The 14,368-nt window shown below is 38.8% G+C and overlaps 1 protein-coding gene across 4 annotated transcripts in view; it reads left to right on the forward strand.

Annotated features, from left to right (window-relative positions):
* Positions 1-3,886: 3,886 nt before the first annotated feature.
* Positions 3,887-14,368, forward strand: part of LOC136858571 (phosphatidylinositol 3,4,5-trisphosphate 3-phosphatase and dual-specificity protein phosphatase PTEN) — a 516,439-nt gene continuing 505,957 nt past the window's right edge. For 3 of the 4 annotated variants that reach the window (XM_067138225.2, XM_067138226.2, XM_067138227.2), the window contains exon 1: positions 3,888-4,562. In XM_067138225.2, coding sequence (XP_066994326.2) covers positions 4,304-4,562 — 259 coding nt within the window. In that variant the 5' untranslated portion in view covers positions 3,888-4,303. Of the gene's footprint in view, positions 4,563-14,368 lie in introns of all 4 variants that reach the window. The other variant, XM_067138224.2, reaches the window with a different exon arrangement.

The following is a 14,368-nucleotide window of genomic DNA, read 5'->3' on the forward strand; positions in this document are numbered from 1 at the left end:
CCAAATTCATATCGTGGCATAGCCCTAGAATGTACAGCTTTCAAAATACTAACTAGGCTACTAACATACCATTTATACACCCTAGTAGAGGGAGCAATACCAGAAGAACAGTTTGGATTCACAAAGGGAAAGTCAGCCTTACAGGCAATAAAATGTCTATTAGAAGATATAGAAGACGCATTAAGAATCCCTAAAGGAAAGCTACATGCTGTCTTCGTAGACTACAAGAAAGCTTTTGATTTATTAAACAGGACTATGATCATTGAGAAACTAGAAGCAATTACTGGTAAAAACTACATCACAAAAATTTTGAGGAATATTCTGAATAACAACATGATACAGATAGATGACAATGTGGACGTGTCAGACCCACTACAACAGAAGATTTGCGTATTACAAGGAGATCCAATCAGCCCCTTGCTCTTCAATATTGCGACTGCGGACATTTCCAGGATCATTGCTTCAGAAAATGTAAAAATATGTGCATACGCAGACGACATGGTACTGGTATCTCGTGAAATAAAAAACCTTCAAGAAGCATTCAATAAACTTACATCATGGGCTACACACAATGGATTGCAACTAAATGAGAAGAAAACAGTGACAATGACTTTCAGGAAAGGTGGCAAGCCAGCAGCCAGTGATATAATATACTAAAGACGAGAACCATTAACAGTTGTCTCACAGTTTAAGTATCTTGGATTAACAGTACAGACAAACGGAAACACGTTCAGCTACCACATCAAGGAAAAAGTGGCAATTCCCATATCTGCCATGAACAGCATTCAGAATATACAGAAAATTTCATTGGAAACTCCGTTGAAAGTGTTTAAGCGAAAGATCTCACCGATATTAACCTACGGCCTGACACTAATCTGGGAACAACTTCAAAAGAAAGACATCAAAGAAATTGAAAAGGTAAAAGCTAGATTTCTGAAAAAAGCTTTGGGAGTCTCTTAAGTTTACCCCATCACGCTTGGTCTACCTGCTTGCCAGAGAACCCTTCTATATTGAAGATCCAAGGCTTGAATTATCATTGCCCACGTCAGTAGCATACCAGAGCCTATTAAAGGAACTTCAGGACAAAAGGGAAGATATATGGCTAGATTTCTTCTCCACAGACGCGATGATCAACAGGGAATGGATAACGGCTAACTATGAACTGAGGCACATCATGACTCGCTTAGTCGCTTTGCGGTCCATGGTTTCTACTATAAAATCTGCAAGAGAGAAACCTACCATGATCCAAGTGAACTGTGCCAGTGTAAACTCTGTGGCGACCAATGTGATAGATACCATGTGATAAAATGTAAAAGCAGACAAATCTCGCTGACAAAATTCTCTAATAGTTAAATGCTATGTAAACTATACATTGACCACTATGGCTTTATAACTGTGTTATTATATGGCCATTGGCTGCATTAAATATTATTATTATTAATATATCCTTTGTTTTATTTATGACAGGGATTGTCTCTCGTCCAATCGCCAGCGCTGCGAGCTTGTCTCCCGCCATTTACCGTCAGATTTGATTGCTACAGGATATTTATTTCCATCTATAATTTTTTGGTACAGCGTCTTTGTAATTCTTTCTCCAAAGATTGTTTTGAAGGAGAATTACAAGTGCTTCGTTGAAAGAAGTCATTATATCGTGCACAAAATACAACGTTTACCTCTGGTCTGATTGGCTGGTTCTTAAAGTTAATGTATATTTAACCGCAAGAGCTTGGAGTTTGCAATCCCTTAATTTTACGGAGTCGCAGTTAAGTTTACGTCGGCGCATTGTGAATGGTTCCATTAGATAAGATAGCCGCTAACTTTTGAGTTAACGTCAATTTTAAGTTTACGTTACGTTACGTTTGCATTGTGAATAAGGCTTAAGTTTCCCTTCGAATTTTCCTCCTCTGAAATTAAATTTAGACTTACATTACGCGTTAACGCTATTTTTGGTGTTTAATTTTTCATATTTTGACTTAGTGAGTTGCATTTCACGACGTTCGACTTGTGATCTTTTCTTTAGGTGACTCGGAATAAACATGCATAACCTTCCGTTCAACCTCTCATTTCGCCCACCGATATTCGCAATGTTTTTTCTGGATTACGGTCTGATGTAATTGTAGTTGGTCTTGGTGCAATTTATAATACTAAGAATTTAACATTCCTTGCACTAGCGACAGCTATGACAAGTTTTGATACTACAATAACGCCTATAGATATGCATGGGCTCACTCTCATTTGGGAGAAACTAAACCATCTCTGACTTAAAGAAATTGAAAATGTCAAAACAAGACTCCTGAAATAGCTATTGGATCTGGAAAATTTGCACCAATCAGAATGATCTACGCCCAGGGGATTTTTTTTTTGCTATTTGCTTAACGTCGCACCGATACAGATAGTTCTTATGGCGACGATGGGAGAGGAAATGCGTATGAATGGGAAGGAAGCGACCGTGGCCTTAATTACGGTACAGCCCCAGCATTTGCCTGGTGTGAAAATGGGGAAATCACGGAAAACCATCTCAGGGCTGCCGATAGGGGGGTTCGAACCAACTATCTCCCGGATGCGAGTTCACAGCTGCGCGCCCCTAACCGCACGGCCAATTCGCCCGGGTCAAACTACAACTACATTCCACCGGACCGTACATTGAACTAATAGTAGAAATGAAACTGAAAGCAGAAGAGATAGACTGCCATTTCTTTGAGACGGACGCAATGATATACAGGGATTGGACCGAAGCGCAGTAGCGGCGATTGGGAATTAGAAGCGGGGGGAAAAAAATGTACAGACAACAGAGGGTAGCCGGGTTGTGGGATATAGCGGGCGGGGGGTTATACACATCAAAACTTAACAAAAAAAGATACAAAATGGTAAGTTTTTGGTGCTCTTTGAGCGAATTTCGACAGACAGGTAAAGGTTGACATTGTACTAACTTAAGTGTGGCAATAATAGTTTTTTTTAAGATTTTGATTCAATACTATAGGCCTATAATAAATCTTTCACCAAAGAAACAATATTACACACGTATTACAATTAAATAGAAGTACAGCGTGATTATAAAATTTAAAAAATCGTTTAGTATTTGACTACACTCTAAGAAACTAACAGACAATATTAAAGAGACTGCCAGACTGTCGAATGCACGCAGCAAGCGGGTGAATTATACCTCAGTGTCCACGACCTTGGCAAAAAATATACCCCTGTTACCCTTCCTCATAGCTTTTGCGAAGTCTCCACTACTTGCTGTAGCGCTATACAAATCGGTTAGCCGCGACAAACGACATTTTGTGCGTATCTTCGATAATCATTTTGTTAATAATAAAAATTTTGCACAAATTGTTTTTTTTTAAATTCCTACTTTCAGCTGGCTAAAATGGAATAAAAATGTAATGTTTTCTCTACAAAGTGGGGAGGGGTGCGACTGTCCCCTTAGTCGCCGCTACTGCCGGAGCGAACCAAATACAAAGGCATGCCATTGTTGGCTAGCGATGCATGGGTTTCACCATAAACTATGTGTAAAGAAAATGTTTCATCAAGCACATTATGCGGCCAGGAATGTGAACAGTATCACCTTACGGTTTGCAAGAGTAGAACAAAATCTCTATGCTCTTATAGCTCAGAAAATTAACAGAAAGTATCAAATCTCCTTTCGGGTGCACCTTTTCATTAATAATATATTGCAGCTGTTCAATACTACCAACATTTACAGTAGATAATACTATTTCCGTGTTTATTCACTTTCAGTAGTGATTATTAGTTTTCGTTCAAGAGGTGCCAAAATTGTAAAAAGCATAAAGAGAGAATCATTTCTGCAATTTGTGATATATCAGTGCATGACCAGTTTTCAGTCTTTAAACTTCAGCGCTATTAGCGGAAACGTGAGATTTTCCGGAAATGAATGGGTAACAGGACAAAAGCACGGAACTCTGCTCTCGGAGACAGCAGGGTAGATGAGATTGAAGACGCCATTTCTGAAGATTTTGAATGTAATTCTTGGAATTTATACCGCAAGCGTGACAAGGTTGACACTAGCATAATGTCATGAATTAGTAAAAGTGTTTCATCATTGTGATCCAACGCGTATGTAAACGTTAGGGATCACCGAATGTTGAACTTTTCACTAGTAATTGTGGGTGACAGCTTGATCAGAGCTAGCACTAGCCCCGGATGAGTTACCCGAATTAAATTCTTGCCGTGTTTATTGAAGTGTTCGTGACAGTGGAAAAATGTGTTCCTTCTCATCCTTGTCTCCTGTTCAACCTGAGTGAGTGGTATAAGCTTTAGACCAAGTGAAGTGGATCTTTTTATGGGGTTATGCTTTTCATGCAGAAAGTCCAGACTGCATAACATTAAAACTGAAAACTTTTCTGCATCTGCAACCCCACTCCATGTTTGTGTGGAAGAACAAAGAGGACCAGAATTGGGATCATCTTCTAAGGATATCTGCCAGTATACAAGAATGGCAAACACTATATCGAACATGAAGATGACCAACCCAATTAAAGGTCTTGTTAGTAAACGAAGAAAGAGGTACACTCAGGATGGGTTTAATTTGGATTTAACCTGTATCCTTTTTTAATATATTGTCTTATTTTTGCATACTTTTTCTGCTATTGCAGTACTTCTTTTCAATACTTGTTAGCTATGTTGTAGTAATTAGAAGCATTTTAATTCCGGGAATGTGTTGATCTTTCTGCACGTGCTGAATGACAGCGACATATGACACAAATTTGAAATAAAATTATGCTGTATTTCCCTCATATTTGAAGGATTTGGGCAGATTTATTTGTTACGGTATGTTTCTTGACTTGTTGGTGTAAGATGATCTCGAAACATATGCACTGCTTGCTTATGGGCCATGAATTATGTAACTTAAATGTAAAACTCCCAAATGGTGATTGCCAGTTTAGTACTGTGATGAATGCTGGGTAACCCAGTCATGATAAATTCATGAGAAATGTAACATTTCTGGTCTCAGTTTAGACTTCATTCAGGTGTGTATGTTAATTTATTTCCATTCTCTCAATAAAAGAGAGTATCTGTTAATGCTTGTGTACGCGTATCACCATTGGTCGAGATGAGTAGCTGGTGGTCGGAATACCTGCAGCACTTAATGTTAGAGAGTTTCCAACTCTTAAGTTTTCGTTATGGTCCGTATTGACGATCTCTATCAAAGGGTAGAGAAAGGCCCACCTATTCAATACCATTAGCCTAATATAGTGTCCTATATAATTGGTACTAGTTTTGACCCTACATACATTGGGTCATCTTCAGCCATGATCTAACTGGAAAACAAATGTTTACATACAACCAATACCGTAATAAAGACAATAATTTGGTATGTCGTAATTTAAAATCTAAGTCTAAAACATTGATGAAGTCTGATTACGCTTTTAAAATTGAAACCAAATGACCGAACGTTTGGTTACTACAAGAAAGACAACATGGTTCAACACCAACCGCAGTAGTTTTGATGTCTTTTGGTTTGAATTTTAAATGTATAATCAGACTTCATCAATGTTTTAGGCTTAGATTTTAAATTAAGACATACCAAATTATTTTCTTTATTATTGGTTGTATGTAAACATATGTTTTTCAGTTAGATTATGGCTGAAGATGATACAATGTATGTAGGTTGGAAACTAGTACCATTTATATAGGACACTATATTAAGCTAATGGTATTCTCTACCCTTTGATAGTTTTTCAACTGGAGATGTGGAATATTGTGCTATTTTGGTGGTGTAGGGTACGTATAATCAGGCCTACATCTAACCTGGAGGATCTAGTTTTGATTCTTAAAGCGCTCTTTTTCAATGCAAAACTCAGGCACTTTAGTGTTTGCAGAAGACTGCAATTAAAAGGATGTTAAATTAATTCCAAATTTATACAAGGATATAAATTTGGTAAAACATCCGTATCTGATGGGCGAAAGTTAGGTTAGAGGTCCAACATAGTGCAGCTTGGACGATGTCACATAACCTAAGCAGGCTTGCCAATGTCTGGATTGTAAGGTCCTGTGAGTGACAAGACCGTTGCGCTAGGTTGGTTAGGTCTGGGGAGTGATGAGACCATTGGGCTGGGTTCTAGTGACAAGACTATTGGGCTGGAGGCAAGCGAAGGTGGTCTGGGGACGTTAGCCACCATGCTAGTCACAAAATAGCGCACAAGCTTCTAGTATCTTGCGTGATAACGCCATTGGTCCGGCTAGTGATGGATCCATTGGTCTGGATTGGTAAGGTCCACGTAGTGACAAAACCATTGGGCTAGAGGTCTCTACTATGCCGTAAGTTGCTTAATTATCCCGTGACTTATTAAAGTTAGTGAATTTCACCTTAATACCTAACGTTATCACATTGCGGATTAAGCACTTGCATTCTGCATATTATATGACAATTTCGAAATTGGTAGTTCTTTTACTTTTACCGACAATGGCAGCCCTGTACCTGGGCATGATGCAAGCTCTATTGGAGACAATACAAAACTTGGTCAGCAAATAGGGGCACAGCACGTAACTTGGCCGGCCAGTGGGAACCCAGCAAATGGTCTCATTCGCCTGATTTATACCGTCTTTGTTTCAATTCTATGTAAGTCATCATACTTCTAGGGGCAGCATAAAGGAAGGATATCTCTTTTCTACTACTTAAGGGGTTGTTGTACATCATTTATATGATTTTTTTTTTTTTCTCTTTCCTAATTAGCTGGGCTAAATGGTTCAGATGGTTGAGGCTCTGGCCTTCTTACCCCAACTTCGTAGGTTCGAACCTTGCCCAGTCTGGTGCTACATGAATCTGCTCAAATACGTCGGCCTTGTGTCAGTAGATTTATTGGCATGCAAAAGAACTACTGTGGGACAAAATTCCGGCACCTTAGCGTCTCTGAAAATCATCAAAAGTAGTCAGTGGGACATAAACACAATAGCATTATTAGTATTATCTTTCCTAAGTATGCCCTCCGGGTGTGGAAGTACCACCATAAATCCTAATCTGGGATTGGAAAATTCCCTCACCCTATTGAAGGCCTGTTTGATTTATAAGGTAGCAAGCCCAGTTTGAAAAATGTACAATACATTATGATGCCCGCATAACTGGCCAATTGGTGATTGTTTTGGTGGGGTTAGGCCTAACATTTAATCTAAGAGGTCTTTAGTATTGTGTTGCCTAGCCTACCATTCAGATTAAACAAATGAATACCCACCCAGAAAAAGGTTGTAACCCACAAAAGTGAAATTTTACAGGAATGAGAAAAAACCGATATTCTCCATAATTTTTATATTATAAACCCAAAATGTCCATAAAACATGTGCATTGAATCTATTATTTATTTTAGCAGAACTTTAAACAATGAAGGTGCAATGAAAATAGAAAAAATGGGGAAATATTCTGTCAGAACACAGAACAAGGTTGTAACCCTATTCAGACGTACAAGGTTGTAACCAACAATGACAGTATTTGATGTTCTCAATACACACGAGAGCCAATATGGGGTGTGTACAAATTAATGTTATGATCAGTAGTTCCATAATGACTCGTGTTATACTTAGTCTGCCTTTAGTTCTTCATAAAACTGTCTGAATTCCTGTGGAATATACCGGTACATATCTTGTAAATCTTTCAACTTTTCTGCTCGTATTGGTAACTGTTGAGAATAAAGAAGAGGGATTGAATTCAGCGCTACACTATAGGGCTTACAATATGTATTGCGAACACCTCTACATTTCTTCATGATTGATTACTGGTACCAAGGCTGCAATGCATTGTGGCTGAGTCTCACATGAACTGTTCCTGGATTATCTGCTGATACCTGAATCCAATGTGTAGTTATTTTAAAGTCAGGATCTCTCCGAAGATAATTTTCTAGATCTTTCAGGTCTTTGAAGCTCTCAGGCGTATCATATTCCAGAAAAGGTTGCGTTTGCCTTGCTGGAGCTATAACTGCAATCCAGTCTTTAGGGACGTAAACAGTGAAATTCGTTTTTTTTTTTTTTTTTTTTTTTTTTTTTTTTTTGACGCTCAATCTGTGCAAAGTCCCTGTCACATGGAGGAAAACTATGACCCGACACTAGGAACTTCCGATTCACTGTTGTAAACAATTGGAGTGTAATGAAATACTGACAAAGTGACAGCATACGCCAGTTATTATTTTGGCCAACACATCTGTCAGACCAAAGTACAAGAGTCCTTTCTGAAGCAATTTCGGCTGAACCTCATTTGGTCACACTTTCATGCCAAAAACACATTGTTGCTTCATTTGTGCCAGCATTGTGAATGGCTTGATTATAACACGCATACTGTCTTTCATAGAAAACAGATGAGTGGGATAATACAGGACAGAAAAGCACTTGCCTTAGATCAGTAAACAAGACGACATGTAGAATTTTGTTTGGCTTTTTCTTTATCTGCAGTCATTGCTTTGTATGCTATCTCAGCTTTCACATGATGTAACTTACTTTGAACATCAATAGCTTTCCGCTGTTCATCCGTGCAGTCATTGCTTTGTATGCTATGTATGCTTTGTATGATACTGTGTGGTGGTGTGCAATGTGAAGTTGCTGATTTGAGGTTATACTTCATTCCTTGCAGCTTTCACATGATGTAACTTACTTTGAACGTCAATAGCTTTCCGTTGTTCATCCGTCTGTGCTGATATCATTTCAACATACAACCTATCACAGTACGCGCAGGTATCAGCTCTGGGAAGACCAAACCGTAGATTGAAGTCTGAGTGGAAAATATTTCTACATGTGTGTTCCTTGCAGTGGTATTCAGGATGCTTTTCTCTAAACAATGTACCGGTATACACGATATTCAAATTCAAATCATTAGACAAGCAACCATTTGTAAATCTGTGGCAACTGTAATGACTTTCCTGGTTCGGCAATGATCGAATGTGCTCCTGAATAGCTTCCTTTACTTCGTCAGTAGTGGCATTCAGCTGATTATTGTGTTTCCCTCTCTTGTCACTTAACGAATCCCCACGTTTTAGTTTCTCTTGCAATTTCTGTATTCTACGAAGAGTAATTTTATACACATGCCAGAGCATTTTTTGACACACACGGTAAGTTTCACCTGTAGGTACGGAAAGAAAGTACGGAAAACTGCAATGCCTACGTGAAACTGCCTCTTCAACGTCTCTTCTTTTAATATTCTGACGTTTAATGCAGCCTTGTCCTGACAATGCTGTCTGCTGGTCATAATTCAAAGAGTAGAAGTCACCAAAGAATGCACGTGTCGTTTCTACTTGCATTCATAAGAGCATCTGCAGGGACATCCCTGAAATAAAATTATAGTAATACTAAATTAGATACGACATCATATACCTAACCAGCATATTTACAAGCATGGATTTAATAATAATTTTCCCTGCACACACATTTTGTTACGCTATGGTATTATGTTTGTAAAATATTTCAGAATAGAGTAGAACTCTATTCCGCTATATAACGTCTTGCTGAAAACAAAACCTCGGTTTTTATTATTATTATTATTATTATTATTATTATTATTATTATTATTTTATTATTATTATTAATGGTTATATCATTCAGACATCATGTACAAATGTGCTGTACTAAGTAGCTGCAGTACCAGATATATGAATATGCAATACATATTACGTCAGGACATAACACAAGGACGGTTAGGTTACAACCTTGTTGTACGTACCTCATCTGGTGGAGTTTTCGCTTTCCAGCATCCCTGAGAGCTTCTTACGTTTGACATCACACCAGTTATTCATGTTTCAATTCCTTTTTTTGGTCCTATTCATATGGTTTTGAACACTACCGGTAAGAGATATCGGTGATACATCCGTCATCTTTCCGGATACAACCTTGTTCTGCACAGCGCTAACTTTGGGCCAGCTTATCACCACCACTCACACCATCTATTGACATTCCAATAAGTCTGCCACGTCCCGCGTGCCGTTTACAACCTATTTCCATATAAGTCAGCTTTGCAAAAAGTGAGGGTTACAACCTTATTCTGGGCGAGTATTCAAATATTGTTGAATTATTTCTATAGCACTGGTAATGTAGTATACAGCCTGTGTATATACTACGTTACTGGTGCTATAGAAACAGTAGAATTTTACTATCTGCTACGCAGCAAAGGTGAACACCTGCTTTTTGCCCAAGTTTTTGGAGCAGGTGCTCCAAATGGTATGGATAAAACTGAGGAGTATGTGCTCAAATGGGGAGCATTTCTACTTCCAAGAGCACCTGCTCATAACCATAGCACTTGCTCGCATTTTCGTATGAATAAAAATGAGCAGATGCTCTGCAAAAGGAGTAGGTGCTAGAGAATGTGTGAGGTACCTCAGTAGCTTGTTCAGTTTAGCCTAGAGAAGTAATTGCTTGGTGCTGTAGCTGAAGTTATGCCTGTTTGCCTGGCGAGAAAGTTTTATAAAGTTTGTAGAGATTCGCGTGATGTTGATTGTCGTGTTTTATATTGGTTCGATAAATTAAATGTCGAGTGGCTAACTGAACATTTGGTGTAGGGAAGTGGAAATTATGCTAATCTTACTTGGAATTGCTTTTAGTGGAGAGATGTGTTCATTGCGATGTCTAGGAACCTACCATTCCGCCCCCAGGGCCTTGTTTCATAAATCTAACTAATAATATTAGAACTCATAAAAATAATTATTAGATCATTACTTTACTTCTTGCAGCCCAGTACTCACTACATTCAGATGCGCGTGGAATGACTGCCGTTCATTTACATGCTCGCGGACTTCTCGGGAAGGATGTTGTCAAGCTGTGCTCAGTGCTGCCAACCTCTGTACTAATGAGTGAGTGATGCTTCGTGGACATTAGGATAGGATCTGGACTGGTTAATGCCGTGCGGACGGTTAGGATCTGGATAAGACCATTGGTCTGGACGGTTAGAAGCCGCGAAGTGGCCCTGGGCCTCTAGTTTCGTGTGGAATCACGATTGGTCTGGATTGGTTCTTGCTGTGGGGACGGTTAGGATAGGATATGGACAAGACCATTGGTCTGGCAAGCAAGGGGGTCTGTGCTTTTATTCAGCCGGGCTTGGTAACGCAGTGTATTTATCAGCATTGATGGCAATGGCGTCACATTCTGTTCACGTTGACCAATAAGAATGCAAGTAGCTACTTTAGCCTTGGACGATGGCGGGTGCTGCTCTTCATTAGGTTATAAAAGTAAATGTATTTCTGGGGGCGGGATGGTGGGTTCCTAGACATTGCAATGAACACATCTCTCCTCTAAGAGGAATTCCAGGTAAGTTTTGCAGTATTTTCACTTCCTTATAATGTTATAAACGTTGGGCTGCGGGATGTAAAGTTTTACCATTATTAGTTAACCAAATTCTGTTTCATAAAGATTTACACACGACTAATAAAATAATCTTCACTTGTAATATTAGTTCATTAGTCAGCTGATACAAATGGAGGTTAGAATAGGTCTGTTGCATATGTTCTTGGTTTGGGTTTGTGCTTAGCAGTAGGCTAGTGCTTGACCACAACCGACTATTAATCCACATGTTCGAGAGGCTCACTTGATATTTTCGTTGTTGTGACTTTGATACATATGAGAATGGATAAAAGAAGTGAAAATAATTGGAGAGAAGAAAGTTTCTTTGCGGAAAGTGATTGAGTTAAAGCGTCAACTATTCGCAGCCTTTTGCACGCTATAACCCTCCTTGTTCTTTTTACTTTTTTATTTTATGTGCTCTTAAAAATCTCTGTTGAGTTGGACTAGCAAAATCTTGGTTTGCTACCCCCTATTGGTGGAGGTGGTAGAATAACAGCCACGTTATCCCCTGCCTGTTGTAAGAGGTGACTAAAAGGGGTCCCAGGGCTCTCAACTTGGAAGCGTGGGTTGACGACCACGGAGCACTGAGATGAGTCCTGCCATTTTTTTCACTTACTTATGCCAAGCTCCTCACTTTTATCTACCCTTTCGACCTTCCTTGTTGAACTCTTTTTCTTTTCTGACCTCGACGGTAATAGGTTGCGAGGCTGAGAGAGTCCTTAATAATCACGCCCATTGTAGCCCTTCTCTTTCTTTGGCCGATATCTTCATTTTTCGAAATGTCGGGTCCTCCATTTTTCTATCTGATTATTGTTATACATTATAGATTATGGTTGCCTAGTCGTAGTCTACTTCCTCTTAAAACAATAATCATCACCACCATTGCCTTGATTTACTGGTGGTATAAGCCAAGATTTTAAAGGATAGCTGGATTGTCCTAGCAGAACTGCACTAGAGAAACACAATGATACTGTGTTATCACTACCAACCCATGGTGTGCAATGTGAAGTTGCTGATTTGAGGTTATACTTCATTCCTTGCAGTGGAACATTCTATTACCAATCCTATCAAGCAAATACTCAAAAAGTTCTGTAATCTAACCTAAATCTCCCATTGTATTCATATTTTTGTTACATGCCAGTACAGGCTGTTTTCGACGTAACATTTATTGAACGGTGTATACCTACACTTGTTCCTCATCACTATTTGAATCAGTGTCGACCATTTCAGTGATCTTCACGATTTTATGCCAAAATATTAAAATACCACTCACTTTGGTTTCACTAATAATATGAATTATGAGTCTAAATGCACTCATGGAAATAATCTCAATCATCAAAATAATCATCATCATCGTATAGTTCCAGTTTCCCGGTTACTGTTAATGAGCCTCTTCCACGTCTTCCTGTCCGTATACAACTTGTCATGGAGAACATAATCCACTGTCCATCCTCTGGTAACTAGATCAACCTTGATCATGTCCATCCATCGGGTTTTAGGTCTTCCTGCAGGTATTTTTCCCTCCTCCTGTCTTTCCAAATTTATTCTGGCTGTTCTTGTAGGCTCCATCCTCATCACATTCCCATACCACCGTAGTCTGGATGTGCCGATTTGGTCTAATAGGGATGTCTTTATTCCAGCTTCTTTCCTCACCTCTTCATTTCTTAGCTTGTCCATCTTGGTCTTCTGGATGGTGGATCTAAGAAATTTAATCTCTGATGCTTGCAGTCTTGATGAATCTCTTTTTGTTAGGGTGCACGCTGCAATACCATAGGTCAATATTGGTAAGAAATAGCTGTTAAACATCATCAGTTTGACTGGTTTTGGAATCGTATCATCCCATAAAAGTGTTCTTACTGGTTGGTAGAATTCTTATGCCTTTTGCACTCTGTAATTTCCTTTCTGACCAAATTATCACTGGAGATTACACTTCCAAGGTAAGGAAAACTATCCACACACTCTAGGTGGTGATCTCCTAGTTTTACATTTGCTGGACGCCCTTTTCTCTTGACTGCCATCATCATTGTCTTGGTCTTGCTGATGTTGAGGTTATATTCCTGGAACCGGGATTTCCATACGTTGAGTCTGGTCTGTAGGTTCCTCTTCTGTTTCACTCAAATCATGATATCATCAGCAAAGGCCACTGCATTCGGTTCACTTAACTTTTCCTTGATATTGTTCATAACAGTGATGAACAGTAGTGGGGACAGTGCACTTCCTTGCTGAATTCCACTCTTGGTCTCAAACCATGATGATCAACCTTCCCCAATTTGTACACAGCTTTGTACATCATCTGAATTTTCCTTACCAGTCCTTCAGGCACATTTCTTTTCCTCAGACACTCCCAGATCTTATCTCTTATAACCAGGGAACTGATTTATATGTACTAATAATTATTGAAATATGTACATATATATTTAGTTATTTTTATTGAAATATGGAATTATATATGGACTTAAAATTACACATATAACATTAATTTCTATTTAATATCAAAGTTCAAAGGAGCTAAACAAAGTAGATCTACATGCAACGTAATGTTGCACTTCTCATTTTAATATATTTGAAGAACACACAATCTTTTATTCTCTGTTACTAAAGCAATGGATTACAAAATGTTCTTTTAAGTGCTGGAAAGTGAATCTTATCCTATTATCTCTAAGGACAGATTTATATTGACTGAAACTGCGTTCAGCATCGGAAGAGGTAATGGGGGCATAATTCAACACAATATCTGCTGGGGTTAAATCCAATGTTAAATTTTACACTTAAATCTCCACACAGCATTGCAGCAACCTTTGTCATTTTTTCATATCCAGGGTTCTTTGAAAGTACGGTGGCCATCTTTATGTTTGCTACATCTGCAACTTTACCTGTACCACGATTTAGTTGTTCCACAGTTTTATTCACAATTTCACAGCTTTCAGAAAGTGAGAGATGCGAGTTTTGGAGCCTTTTCAGTGTTTTTGCGATGCATGAAAAATTATGCTGAATGTAACATAAGTCATTTCTCACACTTGTATCGCAGACAACCGTTTTCGCGGCTTCAATTGAGGCTGCATCTTCAGAGTCCATGGCATGCAGAACGTTCATAATA

This window comes from Anabrus simplex, chromosome 1 (assembly GCF_040414725.1).
Source record: "Anabrus simplex isolate iqAnaSimp1 chromosome 1, ASM4041472v1, whole genome shotgun sequence".
Taxonomy (NCBI): Eukaryota; Metazoa; Arthropoda; class Insecta; order Orthoptera; family Tettigoniidae; genus Anabrus; species Anabrus simplex.